This window comes from Alternaria ventricosa, assembly GCF_023758065.1.
Source record: "Alternaria ventricosa strain BMP 2768 chromosome Unknown scaffold_12, whole genome shotgun sequence".
NCBI lineage: Eukaryota > Fungi > Ascomycota > Dothideomycetes > Pleosporales > Pleosporaceae > Alternaria > Alternaria ventricosa.
In genome coordinates, this window is record NW_026055692.1 from 255,737 (window position 1) to 270,220 (window position 14,484).

Here is a 14,484-nt window from a genome sequence, read left to right on the forward strand (position 1 = left end):
CGCTCAAAGCGTGTTCCAATCAATGTCCTGGAATCTTCGTGCGACGCGTCGAGACTTGTCCGTAGTCCACCATGCCAGTAGCTCAATACAATCCAATCGTAATATCTCCACGAATCCTTGCCGTCAAGTGAATCTCTGCCTCCAAATCTAGCTTGATACCCAGGAGTAACGCCGCATCCTTGGGCTTGCCGTTGTCGTCCACTGGCCCCTTGATGATGTTGCCGGCCGGTCGGTTGAGTGTGGCTGAGGATGGGACAGGGCCAACCTTGGAAGTGGAAGACACCTTGCGGCCACCGGAGGCTTGTCCATCGCTCTCAGTGTCGGAGCCGTAGGCTGTTGGGCGGATGGTGGAGTCGCTCATTGAGGTTAGCACATGCAAAACCCTTTGTACCAGAGTTGCTTACAGGGTAGACATTCTGATGGATGGTTGGAGATAAAAAGAAGTCGATATTAGGTATTAGGCAAGTGGTTCAAGCTGGACAGGCGCCGGGCCGTTGCTGGGTATTGGCGATGGTGGATGGTGTGGATGAGATGCAGGTCAACTGTACTGGCCTTGACCAAGTGCCATATCTCTGCCTTATAAGCAAAGTTGCCATTAGGCACGACAACAGCACACACCCTTCACCTTCGCCATGAGTCGATGTCGCGTAGGACGCTCGAAACGGCTGTTGTGGCACTCCCGTGTCTCAAAGTCGCTGCCATCATCCGAGTCTCGTACCAGCCTCACTACCGAAAAGGATTCCAGGGTCCAGACAAGACGGTCAACCGCAGTCGCTTGGACATTGTGGGGATATGCTATGCTTGCCGGCGGGGCGGCTGTGACGATGAAACACACAGGGGCTGGTGAGGCTCAGGGCGACCGTCTCAGCTTGGACATTCTTGTTGTCAGTCGAGCGACCATCAGACCACCGGAGTCATCAAGCGATCCCGATTCTACGGAACCACGGTAATGCGCATAGACCCAACCGAATCCCATCCGCAGGCGATGCTGGACATGGTGCATGTCCATGCTAACCTCCACCCGCGAATGCATCTCCATGATGCAGCACACGCAAAATGGTCCTCTCAATCCTCATCGCCACGATCGTAGCCCCCGGCCTCCTTGGCTCCCAAGAAGCAATCCGGCAATCGCAATCCAAAGAGAAGCGCGAAGAACACCGTGCCCGCCGCTGCAACCTCATCGCCACATGCGTCAAGTCTTCACATCGGAGCCGCGAAATCGACGGCCGGCAAGTCGTACTGAGAAACGGGAAGCTCTGGATTGATACTGGGACAGAGGACGGAAGCCCGCTGGGTCACCCTTATGCAGGGTATTACCTTCCTTACCCGGATACGAGTTACGAAGGGCTTGTGACGACGATTACAGATGTAGCGCCGATCATGAATTGGGTATATGTTGACAAAGAGACGGGAGAAGCGAAATATGGTGTGAGAGCTGATGCGCAACCGCATCTGACAGGCCCATTCGACTGCACGCGTCAAGACCGACGGCTCACATTCGATGGTTGGGAGGGGTGGTGCGCAGTTGAACAAGCACCCGGGCTATGGGGCTTGTACTTTGATCTCGATGACGACGGCCTCAAATCTAGAGTTGCGCCTGGTACGAGGGTATTGGAGATCGAACTCAGTCGCAAGGAGAAGAGGTGGAAGAAAGAGGCGGACGAGAGGATGGCGGATCAGACTACTAAGAGGGCTGTTGAGAGGGAGGAGGATGCACCGGTTGAGAAGCCATTAGGTGGGGAGAAGGTGGAGGTGAGGCCGGGGGTTGGTGCTGGAGTAGGAGAGGGGAAGGAAGAGGATTGGAGGCCGATGAAGATACCGAAGTCTATTTTTGAGGATCCGCCGCCCGTGGTGGAGAGTTTGGTTTTTAGGTCAAGGACACCGCCGCCGGCGTATGAGTCTGTTGGAAGGGGTGAAGAGAAGAACTCGGGGACAGCGATGGGACAAGAGGAAGCGCCTGGTGAGGTATTCAGCATGGGTCAAAGTACTAACCCAACGCCTCCTGTTGTAACAGAACCCTGGCCAGCTGAAGCTCAGTCAACGTTCGGTGAAGAGACAAAAAGTCCATCAAACGAGGCAAACGTCGCACAAGCTCAATCACCACCGATACGGGTTGATGAGATCCAAGGCACCACCCCTGAGAAGGTAGACTCCACGTCGTCACATGAAGAGCAATCCTCGTCTTCCAGCGAGAGACGAACCACACCCAAGCTGAACAGAAGCAGCGGCTCTCGAGCTCTAGCCCAGGCGCAGAAGTTCGAAGCCATGGCAGCAGCGCAAAAGACTAGTCCTGAGGCTAGACGCCGATCAAGTGAACGCGGATCGAGTGCCAACAGTAACACGTCTTCTGTATACTCCAATGAAGATGCGCCACTGAGCGTGCCTGGAGTCAGTACACAGCCCCAAGCTTCACCAACACCGGCCCCTCTAGCACTCGCCGTCTCCAAAGCAAAACAAGCAAAAGCACTGGCGACGCGGTCGCAGCCATCAGCAGCAACAATGTCTGTATCCGATCCGTCAATCCAACGACCGATAACACCTCCCCGCCAACGCGCACCCTCCACCCGAGAAGACCCAGCCATATCCGCAGCTCAATCTACATCAAATGTCAGACCGGTGATATCTCTACCCCGTCGACCAAATCCGTCCAGGTCTACTCCTAGCCCAAGCCCGAGTCCCTCATCAAGACGATCCACTTCACAGCAGTCGACGCAAAGATCCTCTCCCGACCGCCGGCAAAGAAATCGATCCATCTCTGAAGTCTCATCGCCATCCTCATCCAGAGCCGCTACCTTTCGCTCATCCACTAGATCATCCACTATGGCATCGGGTCGCCAGTCTCTTGCGAGAACTATGACCAGTGGGAAGGGGAATCAGGGGATGAGTAATAGGATGGGAGGGAGTCAGAGGAGGGGAAGCGCGAGTGGGGTAGGCAGGCAAGCTGGTACCACTGGTGGTAGGGAAAGAGCGGCGACAACGGGTGCAAGAAAGACTACGTCGGCGCTGTTTAGAGAGATTGATGATTTGGTTGGTTTGGAGGAGGGTGGGGAGACGAAGTGAGATAGCGTTGGAACACCATCACGCATTTGAAAGATAGTAATCTATGAAAACCATTCCATCAAGCATCGTTGTATCTATCTTACAGGGCGGTAATGCTTGGTTGAGTAATCACGTTCTGTGTTGATGCCCGAAACCGATTAGGCGTCAATGCCGCCTTCCATAATTCGCTCAGTGCCACCATCTTTCCTCATGTCGTCTACCACATCAACCTTCACTATATCGATTATTCGGAACTTGAGCGGCAGTCAACCCAGATGTTACACTTTACCGCATACGACGGATCTACCGGCTAACCCACCCGTTGCATGTCGTTGCGGACCGGCAAATGTGAAACTCGACCCACCATCGACCGACTCACCCATCGCAAGTGCGTCAGGTTTCCGACACGTTTTGGCGAAATGTCACATGCCATATTGATCACGCGATAACAAGGCGTCATGTAGCGGGAACGGTTTGATGGAGGATGTGGTAATGCTAGGTGGCGTGGTAAAGTGATTGCTCGTTGAAAGCTGGGGTAGCCACCCGAGCGTGCCTGATACTGACTGCTAACGACTGGAACTTGGCTGAGCCCTACATTTCATGGTATCTTTTGCTTTTCTTTGGTACATATTCCAGTTAATTAATCTTGTCGACCAACGCACGCGTGGCCGTTTCCGTACGGGACTGATCCGCACCTCCTACACGGCTTCTTTCCACTTTACTGAGTACCCACCATGGATGCATCGACACGGCTATACAAACGCTTGGGAGAGATACCAGAAGACCCGAACGACCCCGAAAGTCTGGACGATCTGATAGTCTGCGCATTCGGTGCCTTTGAGCGATACTACGTGTGCTGGAAGACAAAAGGAGGAGAATTTAGACAAGGTGCGCATACTTTGTCTGATAAATGGGGAGGTTCCATACTAACACTCAAAAGATGGCTACGATCTCCCTCCCGCACTCAAAGACTGGCTCTACCCCACCGACGGCACAACACGAGACTTCGCGTCCCTTCAGGTCGTCTTCGGACGAGGCGAAGAGTACTTCGCATCCGACAAGAACGGCAAGCTGGAGTACAAAGAGCCGGAGGTGAAGAGACCAGCGCCTACTGAAGATGAAGAGAAGCTTGATCGACAGGCACTGAGGAGATCGCGAACGGTCTCGTTCTTTCGACCATTATCGGAAACGAGCATACGATCGGATGGCGGAGTGAGCGATACGAATAGGAGCAAGAGGTCGAGCTCAATCAGTTCGCAACGAGCGAGTCGGCCACCGAGTCTAAGCTATACGAATTCGAGGACGAATTCGGATATCTCGCTGTTGGGAGAGACGATTGTTGAAGGGCAAATGAGGCAACCGGGACGACCTTCGTATATATTGCAGTGGACAGCTCTTGGCTCGGGCGTAGGCGATTCGGAGAAGATGGAGTCGCCGCAAAAGTCAGATCCGAGGACAGACGTCGAGCCAGTGATAGAGCCAGACCGCAAGCCGGTGTCGACGAAGACGACATCTCCAGCACCAGTCGAGAGCACACCATCGCCACCATCATCACAGCCCGCCCTGACCCAGGAACCCACGACACTACAACGGAGTCCTCCACCCCAACCAAAACCCACTTCAGAAAGTCTACCATGTGCATGCAACTGCCACGCTACATCAAACCCCTCACCACCCCCACAAAAACCCACCTACGCGACCACCGCAACCCAAACATCACCTCCCCCTACTCCTCTCCCTAGAGAAAACTCACCTTCATCCTATTGGCCATCGCAAGCGAACTACACTGCCATACCCCAAGAGCCTTCCTACTACACGGACGAAGACTACGATACACCACCCGTTTTCATGGGGCGCATGTCGACGTACTTTAGTAAACCGGGGTACCAGTTGGGAGATAGCTTGTTTAGTGGGTATCAGCTGATTGATTGGGGGAGTGGGTATGAAGAAGTGGAGGCGGAGGGGGATGGTTAGGTTGAAGAGAAGGCGAGCCGAGAACTTCGTTGAAGGGGAAAACTAAATATCGATGGGTCTACGATGACGCTACGTCTTCTTGTTTGCTGGTTTGCTGTTCTAGTGCAGCCTGTAGACCTGTTCAGTGTCTTCCTTATATGAGGTGTGAAGAGAGATGAAGTGGTTCAGTGTGTGTTGTGTATAGTATTGATGAGCCTTTTTCCTCCTAATGTAGTATCGATATTCGACATCTGACTTCTCGAATTGGTCGTTTGAAAACGCTTTCCATTATCATTTGTTTCCACAACCTTCATTCGATGTTCGCCGCTGCCTCACAGAAATACCTATCGCTCTCCTCATAGGCGCATTGTCACTTCTTCTGATCGATACCTCCACGACACTCATCATCTAAATCATCCTCCTTTTCTTTTTCTACACACACGCGCACACTGAGTACACCACACCGCCAGTAAAACTGCTTTCAATCCCTCGATACTCGACCAAGACCAAGCGTACACCCCTTTGTTCGCGCCATGCAGCTTACTTTTCCAGCATCGACACCGCCAGTCCCATCCATGCGACACCTACACGCGGTAAACGCGCCACCAATCCCGCCGTGCAACGTGCAACCAAAAGAAAGCTTGACCGTCACATTCCCGCGATCGACTTTCCAGCTGCATGCAGGGTGAAGCGGAAATTCTCCGCCGTGCATGTGATTGATGACTTACATCCGAACCTTGCACCTCAGCATCGGAACGCCTCAGCACCGGAGCATAACGTTGAACTAGTGTTCACAGCATATCCGGGGACTTGCTTACCGACAGCTGATCCCCATGTCTAGGTACGTTCGGAAATGAGACGGTTATTAGCAACCGACCTCGTGGACATGATGGGGCTGGCACCGACCGAGCGATGACGTCGCGTCTCGTGTTACTTGCAATCACAATCGCGAACTACCCATACCTGGGTACTGTACGCGAAACGCAGCAATGACAGCTGCCCGGGCATGTTCCGCCTCATTCTTCTTCTCACCAGTAACCTGCACTCGATCCGTAGCGCAGCGAAATACCGTAAAAGCAGATGATACCGCACCCCCACAACCCCCACAATACAGACACGCGCGAACTCCAACTCGCAAAAAAAACTGAATCATTGTCGGCGTTGGCGATCGCGATATCCAACTGGCTGTATTACCCAAAGGGGAAAAAGTCGGTGGAACGGTGGAACCTCGTTGTCTTTTGCGCCTCGGTCCAAAGAACGCGAAGGACAAACACGAGACGTTGACATCATTTTGAACGGGTGTCAGAGAGTCCACAGGGTCAAGGACAAGGGCAGTTTTTCAGGGTCCTGCCGAAAGGTCCGATAGAGATGCGTGCGACAGGTGCGACAGGTGCGACAGCAGACAGACAGCCGAAGGTAGGGGATTCAGGGATCGACGATCTTGCCTTGTCTGAAGGAAGGGTCCTTGAGGTCGACTGACGTACGTCTGGATTGATCTGAGAACCACCAGAACCTTCAAGATGGTGTTCAACAGAGCGCGCTCGTCTTCTGACATTCTGGACGGGGTTGCTTAGCGCCAATGAGCTGCTGTTCTTCCACCAGACCCCCCGCAAAGCCCACGCAGTCTGCGAACGCCCGAAAACCCGCGGGAAAAGGTATCATGATGCAAGCGATGCGACGCATAGCGTCTAGATGTTCCATATAACTTTCACATATCGCTATGCCGCGACTCTCGAGAAGGAAGTTCAGTTCGCTAGGCGGGATTGTCCGCGGCTACATATGCGAAAGTCTATAGATGCATTGCATGCGTGCGTGATTTTCGCTATTGGAACGCTTCGTTGCGAAGACGGAAGAGAGGGTACTGCTGTTGCGGCTGCAAGTTCGCGATGAGTGATTATCTCAAAACTCGGTTCGAGCGACCATTGTTAATAAGCTGAGCTACCTCTCCATTCCCGTGAAGAACTGCTACAACACTTCTTCATTCTTGGTTTATCTGTTGGCGATGAACACGGCTGACTAGCACTATCGTGAGGAAGTATGCACCCGCCCCCATTACGAAAACGCGTGAGCACACCCAGCTTACCCGCATCTGGTTCGCTAGAACGCCGACTGCACACCTCCCACTCTGGCGGTTCGTAAAGAAGCGTAAAAGGGAGGCTGTGCACTGGGCATTGGCATGCACAACACACACAAACCCTCCTCTTTGTTTGTGCTGTGCAGCGGGCGCCGGATTGTGAACGCATCCGCGACCGTAAGCAGCTCTCGTAAGTGGGATGACATGCTCGTGGTCATGCTGCTGATTTAGCTTTCCTGACGGTGCGGCTAGCTAATTGACTGACTTTGCCGCGCTGTGCGGACGGTCACTGAGCCGTCTGTTGCGACAAAGATCGGTGTTTAGCCTTGATTTGATAGCCTGGATGCCACCGAGGCCGTCCCGGCACATGCTCTTGTGCAGTGCGTCGTAGCATTGCGAGTGATCACGTCGATTCAATCGCTGCCGCCGCGAGCGCTGGTGTAGCGCTCTCGTCGCGCATCCCGTGAGACGACGTAGTGGTGTTACATCTGTCGCCGATCATCCACGCACCTCATCGTCCTTTGATGCAGGACGACCCCAACGTGGGATCTTGACAGAGCATGCGCGTCCAAAAGGTTAAACACGGTCTTGCTGGGAGATAGCCTATCCCTGTCGACCGATCAAAGGATACTTGGAATGTCAGCGAAAATCTCTGCCATGCAGGGCGTGGGCGAGGCGCCTCGGGAACCCTGAAAATTCGTTGGTAAGGCGTCCCCGCCAATTGGTGGAGGACGAAAGCGAACCTTGCGGCCGTGCGGCACGCCCTGCAGGCTGCGACTCAAGGACGTCACTCGACGATGCTTGAGGGGCCCGTTGGGATGCCTCAATTGACAGTGAGAGTTCACAATGAGAAGCAGATGAAGACGTAGGATTGTTTTTGCTTTCTTATTTCATTGTGGGCCAGACGTCAGAACGCCAAAGGCTCCGTCTATACTTTTGCGAAACCCCCACGGGCAAACCGCCCAAGCATTGAAATCACCACCCAAATCCATCCCATTGTATATACGTATGCTTGCTTGTTCAACACTCAAATGCAACAAACAGTGATGGCGGCGATCTATATAGAACGGCCTCAAACGCACATCAAGCGAATGGTTCGGGCCAGGTCATAAAATATACACAGGCGACCGATAGTCAAAAGGGTAGTCGTGAAGACTAAAAGAAGATATGAATAGAGATCGCCTAGGCGTTGGTATCATCGCGCACCAGCAGCGTCATCAATCATGGCGTCATCAAAAGCGACAGTAGCTGCGAGAGCTGGCTGTCCCTTCGCAGGCGTCTAAAACCAACCACTGTTGGTATAAGATAGATCAAAGTTGTTCATCGCGTTGAAAGCACCGTTGGTCTGATCTATAGGCCATGGGTCCATAGGAACATCTTCGAAATTGCTAGGCATCGAGAGGGCGGCTGTGTCGGCAAAGTCAGGCGAGGCGGTACTCGTCATAGTTGCTGGCGCAGCAGTCATGCTCTTGGCGTAGATAGGATCGAAGCCAAGCATGTTCGGCATGGGTGCCGTAGTGGCCATTGGCATGGGCGCGTTGACGGATTCACTCGGTACTGCAGTGCTAAAGCGATACGCAGGGGTATCTTCCCAGAAGAGCGACTCGCTGGCAGCCGACTGAGGGGCTTTGAAGTCCAAGTCCCCGAAGAGGGCTGGCTCTCCAATTTCCGAGTGCGCAGATGAGGCTACAGTAAGGCCGGGACCGCTGAGTTTAGACTCTCCGCTGTGTGAGATGGGCTGCGCCAAGTCGTCGTTGAACTTGCTAGGGTCCAGCGGGAGATCAGTAGCAGACCAGACGTGGTCGAAACCAGCAGATGCTGTCAACCAGTCGCTATCCATGTTTGGAAGGCAATCTTGCGATGGCGAAGTGGACAGGCTGCCCAGACCGAACGTACTGTTCACGGGTGTTACACTGTTGGCTATCCATGGCCACTGATTCGAGAACGTGTCGCTGACGTTACTGTTGGGAGACTCGCCGTCTTGTTGAAAGACGCCGGGCTGACTGCTGAACATCTCGTTGAAACCGAATGTGTCGAGGCTACCGCCGACGTTGGGAGTCGGCGACTTGTCGGCACAGCGCTGTGTAGAGCCGAACATGGTGTGGAAGTCGTTGTTCGATAACGAAAGCGTGTCCATGGAGCGTGTAGCGGTCGGTTCTGGCTTGCTACGGGCACTCTTCTCTTGCGAGAGAGCAGAAAAGGCGGCATGGCCGTGGAGCGTATGCGGACGAGGAATCTTGTACGGAAGGCCAGAGACGTGGGCCGAGTTGTTGTTGCGATGGCAAGGCTTGTGGTGGCCGTTTGCGAAGACGGTCAAGTGGCTCTCCGAGTGCGTCGCAGTCAACTTCGGTTTCGCGCGAGCATCGTGGAGCGTCTGCCGAGTAGTGTCGATCTTGAGATCGATCTCTTCCTTCTTGGTGCCACACAAGCACTTGCCGCCGGAATGGCACTGGCAGCGGTTGTCATGAGCTAGAGTAACGTCAGAGATGTCGGGGACGGCCAAGCCAGATGTGAGCTCACTCTTCGCGTCGCCTTTGTCTTTGTGCAAGTCCTTGTCCTTCTTGTCGCCACAATCACACTTGGCGTGATGAGACTTGGACTTGCGCGCACCGCGACAGTGCTCGCATTGCTTGACAGGACGACCCTTGGGGTTGATGTGGTGGAGATCCCGATCTTCAAGACGAAATTAGCACTGTAGGGTTGTGAAGCGTCGCACTGAGCGACATACCAGTGTGGTTGCAACCGCTCACTCGGTGGCCCTTGATGCAGGACGAGCAAGCCCATTTCTCGCCATCGATAACAGGCATACCGGGGCGATAACGGCCGAGTGCGGTCGTCGCAGCTGGCTACGAGCAGCTGGGTAGGAGCGGTCCAGGGAGCCAACGGGCTAGAGACGGCGAAAAATGACGAAATAATGCCACACGCGCGGTGTGAGCGGATGGATAAAGATACAAGGAAGAATAGTAGGGTTCAAGAGAAGCTAGTTCAAACGCCAGAGGGTATCTTGGGCAATGGTATGGTATGCTGACTTGTAACCGTGAACGCCGGGGAATGAGACCGAGGACGACAGGATGGAGTGGAGAGTGGAGTGGGAGATCAAAGGGGAACCGAGCGCAAGAGGCGCTGGCCGAAAGCGTTAGACGGAGCTCCTTGGGAACGACCAGACCAGTATACTATGTGGTGTTGTGCGGGTGAGGTAGTGATGAGAGGGAAGAGAGCGAGCGGGAGGAACAGGTTAAGAGGAACGCACACGGCCCTGCGCGGCGTGTAATTGGCTGTGGGGCTTAGCGTCATCGGCAAGTGCGCTCAGACCTCGACGCTCGAAGCAAGCGCGATCAGCCATCATGACGGCGGCTCCTTTGGGCTAGCGCGGGAATCCCACACTTGCATGCAAGTGCAAGCGCAGGTGCAGGTGCGAGCCAGCAGCACCTTCTCACCGCATGAATCCTGCCATCCGCCAGCCCGCCGCCGTCGCGATCCACACCGGACGCCTACGACGCCTGCGACGGAGCCTGCTCCTGTGCTGCGCTGGCCTCGCCAGCCCGCCTCTAATCATGCGGGACTCCACGCACGGCATGTTTCATTGCGGACGCGATTCGCTTGTCGAGTCAGCATGTTTCCCTTACCGCGACGGCCGTAACTCGAAGCATCCGTCGCCCGTTGCCAAGTGGAGATCATCACTATTGTCTGCGTCGATAGCGTCCAGCACATATAGAACCGGAAGCAAGCCTATCCATTACTCTCAGGTACAGTGCCCGCTTGTATATCTCACATCAATCCTCCGGCCCAGGGAGCGCTAGCCCGTCGACTCGAATTTGATCTTTTGTGGGACAAATGGAATTTAGATCGAACAGAGCGTCTAGCCCTTGGGACCACTGGGCACAGCGTTGGCATAATGTTTTTGAAACGGGACCCCATGGCCTTCTCCGTGGGGTATACTCTGTCGGTGTATTGCACCGCTCTTATACGGGAGATCCTGGTGATCTTACGCTTGACGCTGCAGCCAGCCGTCAAGTCGTTGATCGTCTCGTGGAACTCTGGTAGCACTAATCTACGAGAGCCGGAGTAATTACAGCATCTGACATTGAACGACTTCGCATTCGGTATGCACTGGCCTTGTACATAATCGTGACGCGTGAACAGGTGTACGTATATCAAATGATACGGCGATTCTCCAGACCGCGTGCCCACCAATGGCTCGAAATTGTTGAACATCTTGCTCAACGTGTCCAAGTGCACCGGAGACTTTTTATGGCGAGCTCATTGTAGTGTGTGGTGACCCAAGTAAGTCGGCACTAAAACCATCATCTGAACACCTATGGATCAGCGCATGATAGACAGGACGAGGTCAATATCGCGCAGCAACAGTACGGAGCAGCAGAAATTTAAAGTTTATTCAGCAGTCTCTTGACGTTCTTGAAGACGAATGTCATCGGCTGCAGCGTGTGGGCATTTCTGATGATGGCTGTGCATGGTGCTCCCACTGGCCGCCCGGAGCGCGTACGGTGAAAAGATAATCCAACAGCGACGTCGTCACCGACCAGTTAGTAGCTTCCGATCCACGCTGCAAGCAGATAACATCTCCCATGTCTTAAGAAAACGACAACCACCATAATGTTGTTGTCACTTTCCCATTCATCCAAGGCCATGAGGACCTGTTCTCTCTTGCCATGGTTCACGCTAGCGCAAAAATCGCAAAGCTCGCACAACTCTCCTCGGCGGCCTCTTACACAACACGCTCCTCTCGCTTTCCAACACCAGAACCTCGCGCGCGATCGCGCAACAATACCGGACCGGTGCTCTGGATAATTCCCAACGGCATTTCTACTCGCAATCTCGAATACGACGCGCTGAAGAATGGCTGGCTACGGGGACTCGGATACGCAGATGGGAGGAGGGCCAGGCCAATACGCGAACCAGAACGGCACACCACCCGCGCAGCAACACCAGTTGACTGATCCCGAATTGCGCCTACAGGAAAACCTACAGCAGCTGCGCGACGGTGGAGACATGATGCACCCAGTCGGTCCCCAGCAGCCTCAGTACCAGCAGATGGCTCACATGGGGCCTGCAATGGGCGCGCATCCGCATTTTGCAGGTCCAACGCGCCCTACGCATTCTCCACAGCAAATGGCGCAACATGTCATGAATATGGACGGACATCACGACCCGTACGATCCCAACGACCCGAATCGCAAACGCTCCAAAGTCTCACGCGCCTGCGACGAATGCCGAAGGAAGAAGGTATGCGATGCCTCCAATCCTGCACAACATGCGCTTACGCTGGGTAGATTCGATGCGACGCGACCAGCGAGAACGGCCCAGAAGCCTGCTCTAGTTGCAAACGGACTGGCGCCCGCTGTCAGTTCAGCCGTCAGCCTATGAAGCGCGGCCCGAGCAAAGGGTATGTGGATTGTGTGCAGCCTGGCGAGTCTGCTAACAATTTCCAGTTATATCAAAGAACTTGCAGACCGGCTTAATTCGCTCGAAAGCCAAATTCACCATCCTCCGGCCCAGTCGCATAACTTCGATTTCGGAACGTTGGGTGATCAGCCGTTTCCCGATACTCAGAGTCCACCGCAGTTCAAGCGCCAGCGCACTCACTCCATGACAGATGGGTTTCACGAGGCATTCAGCCGGCCCAACTGGTCCGCACAGGATCGCGGTAATGGTGGATCTGTAGACGCACATGGTCTGCCTGTGCTAGGTGATCAAGACTCGTCGCTCAATGGCAACCGTCGTACCTCTTTTGGAGAAATGAGTTTGGGCGGCAGTCTTATCACAGGCTCTCACGAAGAGATTCTCAAAGCGTACGTATACCCGCACATGTGAATTTGCCAGACACTAAACCATATCTCAGGTATTACAACATCATTCATCCCACGTTGCCTGTTCTGCCACATCACGAGTCACAACTGAACCGCCTTACAAACTGTCCGTCAAAGCTGCGAGAGACGTTCTTCCTCGTGCTAGAAGGCTGTATCCGGTCCATTGCCTCGAAGGCTCTGCCGCCTATCGATATCAGTCTTAATCAGCTGTTACAACAGTGTTTTACTTCAGTCGACGCGGCGAACTATTGTCTTCATGACACGGATAGCTCACGACGGTTCTATAACCACTTGGTTTACTGCCAGTCACTGATCTTGCTTGCTGCAGCATCTGACAGGCCTGGCCCAAGCATCATAGGCAGTACTACTGGACTGCTTGCCCGTGTCTCAGCATGCATTGCAGATGTCGGAATAAATGATGCCAGAACCTTGGCTGGACTGAAAGAACAAGATCTCGAAGTGTATCAAACAGCACGGCGCGTATATTGGACTGCGTTGATCATAGACCGTTTCCACGCGTCTAGTCAATCGACGGACATGATGATTCGACGATACTCTGGAACACTTTCGCGAGACGATTACTCAGCTCTGGGTGAAGTCGCTTATTATCTCGCCCGTAAGTGCCAGGCTCATTCCAAGTGATGAACATCCAAGACTAATCTTCATCAGGTGTCGCCCTACTAGTTGGCCGTATTGCCTACGTCAATCGCGCAGGGAGCATCCCGAACGTCGACCCAGCAGCCCCTTTCGCTTTTTCCGCGCTCAAACCCGGAACCACTGAGTCAGAGTACCTCAACGGGGCACTAGATGAAATCAAGCAATCCATCGACCTGACCACCTTGACGAGTAACTCGCCCCCTCATCTGGCGCACCAGTATCTCAGAGTCTTCATCGCGCGGCTTTCAGGGCAGAATTTGCCTTCAGCCGAGGTCCTAGAAGTCACCAAAGACCTGCTCAGCAACCTTATGAGCGGTGCAATCACACCTCTGCACCACATCTTCGCCGCTCTAGTCGCTACATCCCTCACCGAATTAAACGACCGAGGCGAACTAAGAGCAGAAGCAAGCGCTACCATCAAAGAAATGAGCGACGCCCTATCAAACGGCCAAATCATCCACCGCAGCTCCGACGGTCTAGGCTGGGAAACCGCAATCGGCGACCTACTCCGCAAGAAGAAATCCTCCACACCCCCCTACACAGGTCCCGAACAAGCCAGCCCCGCGCTAGAACCCAATATGGCCGGCCTGCAACATCTCGCCGCAGCTGCAGTAGGGGAACGGGAAGGAACGGGTGATAATAACCGTCCTGGTAGTTCTTCGCAGCAGAAGGTTGATAATGATCTTTCGGCTGCTATGGCGGCGGCGAATGAGGCTGCTAAGGCGCAGGCGACTGCTGTTGCGGCTCAGGATTTGTTCCATTAGATGTGGTGAGCGTGGTTGTGCGTGAGCGATGCTTGTCTTCTTTTTTTGTAGTGGATATACCCCTTTTAGCGGTGAGCTGGTATGATGGTCTGAGTTGTAGGCTTGTATCATTTTGTAATGAGATTCATTTGTCTACTTGCTCTATTGACAGTTTGAGAATCCTGAGGTA

The 14,484-nt window shown here is 53.9% G+C and overlaps 5 protein-coding genes across 5 annotated transcripts; 3 read left to right on the forward strand and 2 right to left on the reverse strand.

Annotated features, from left to right (window-relative positions):
• Positions 1–82: 82 nt before the first annotated feature.
• On the reverse strand, positions 83–783 carry J4E93_006968 (uncharacterized protein; the record flags this gene model as incomplete). The annotated part of the gene is made up of 2 exons (XM_049344878.1): positions 83–356; positions 731–783. 2 exons carry the CDS (start codon positions 781–783, stop codon positions 83–85), a joined length of 327 nt encoding a protein of 108 aa, XP_049197803.1.
• A 273-nt stretch (positions 784–1,056) lies between these two features.
• J4E93_006969 (uncharacterized protein) lies at positions 1,057–2,759 on the forward strand (the record flags this gene model as incomplete). The annotated part of the gene is made up of 2 exons (XM_049344879.1): positions 1,057–2,349; positions 2,664–2,759. 2 exons carry the CDS (start codon positions 1,057–1,059, stop codon positions 2,757–2,759), a joined length of 1,389 nt encoding a protein of 462 aa, XP_049197804.1.
• A 1,014-nt stretch (positions 2,760–3,773) lies between these two features.
• On the forward strand, positions 3,774–4,382 carry J4E93_006970 (uncharacterized protein; the record flags this gene model as incomplete). Its single annotated transcript, XM_049344880.1, has 3 exons — positions 3,774–3,927; positions 3,980–4,131; positions 4,269–4,382. The coding sequence occupies 3 exons, from the start codon at positions 3,774–3,776 to the stop codon at positions 4,380–4,382; spliced, it is 420 nt and encodes a 139-aa protein (XP_049197805.1).
• Positions 4,383–8,345: 3,963 nt separating this feature from the next.
• Positions 8,346–9,850, reverse strand: J4E93_006971 (uncharacterized protein; the record flags this gene model as incomplete). Its single annotated transcript, XM_049344881.1, has 3 exons — positions 8,346–9,535; positions 9,587–9,739; positions 9,817–9,850. 3 exons carry the CDS (start codon positions 9,848–9,850, stop codon positions 8,346–8,348), a joined length of 1,377 nt encoding a protein of 458 aa, XP_049197806.1.
• Positions 9,851–11,923: 2,073 nt separating this feature from the next.
• Positions 11,924–14,315, forward strand: J4E93_006972 (uncharacterized protein; the record flags this gene model as incomplete). Its single annotated transcript, XM_049344882.1, has 6 exons — positions 11,924–12,310; positions 12,358–12,470; positions 12,517–12,876; positions 12,927–12,950; positions 13,419–13,510; positions 13,564–14,315. 6 exons carry the CDS (start codon positions 11,924–11,926, stop codon positions 14,313–14,315), a joined length of 1,728 nt encoding a protein of 575 aa, XP_049197807.1.
• Positions 14,316–14,484: the final 169 nt, after the last annotated feature.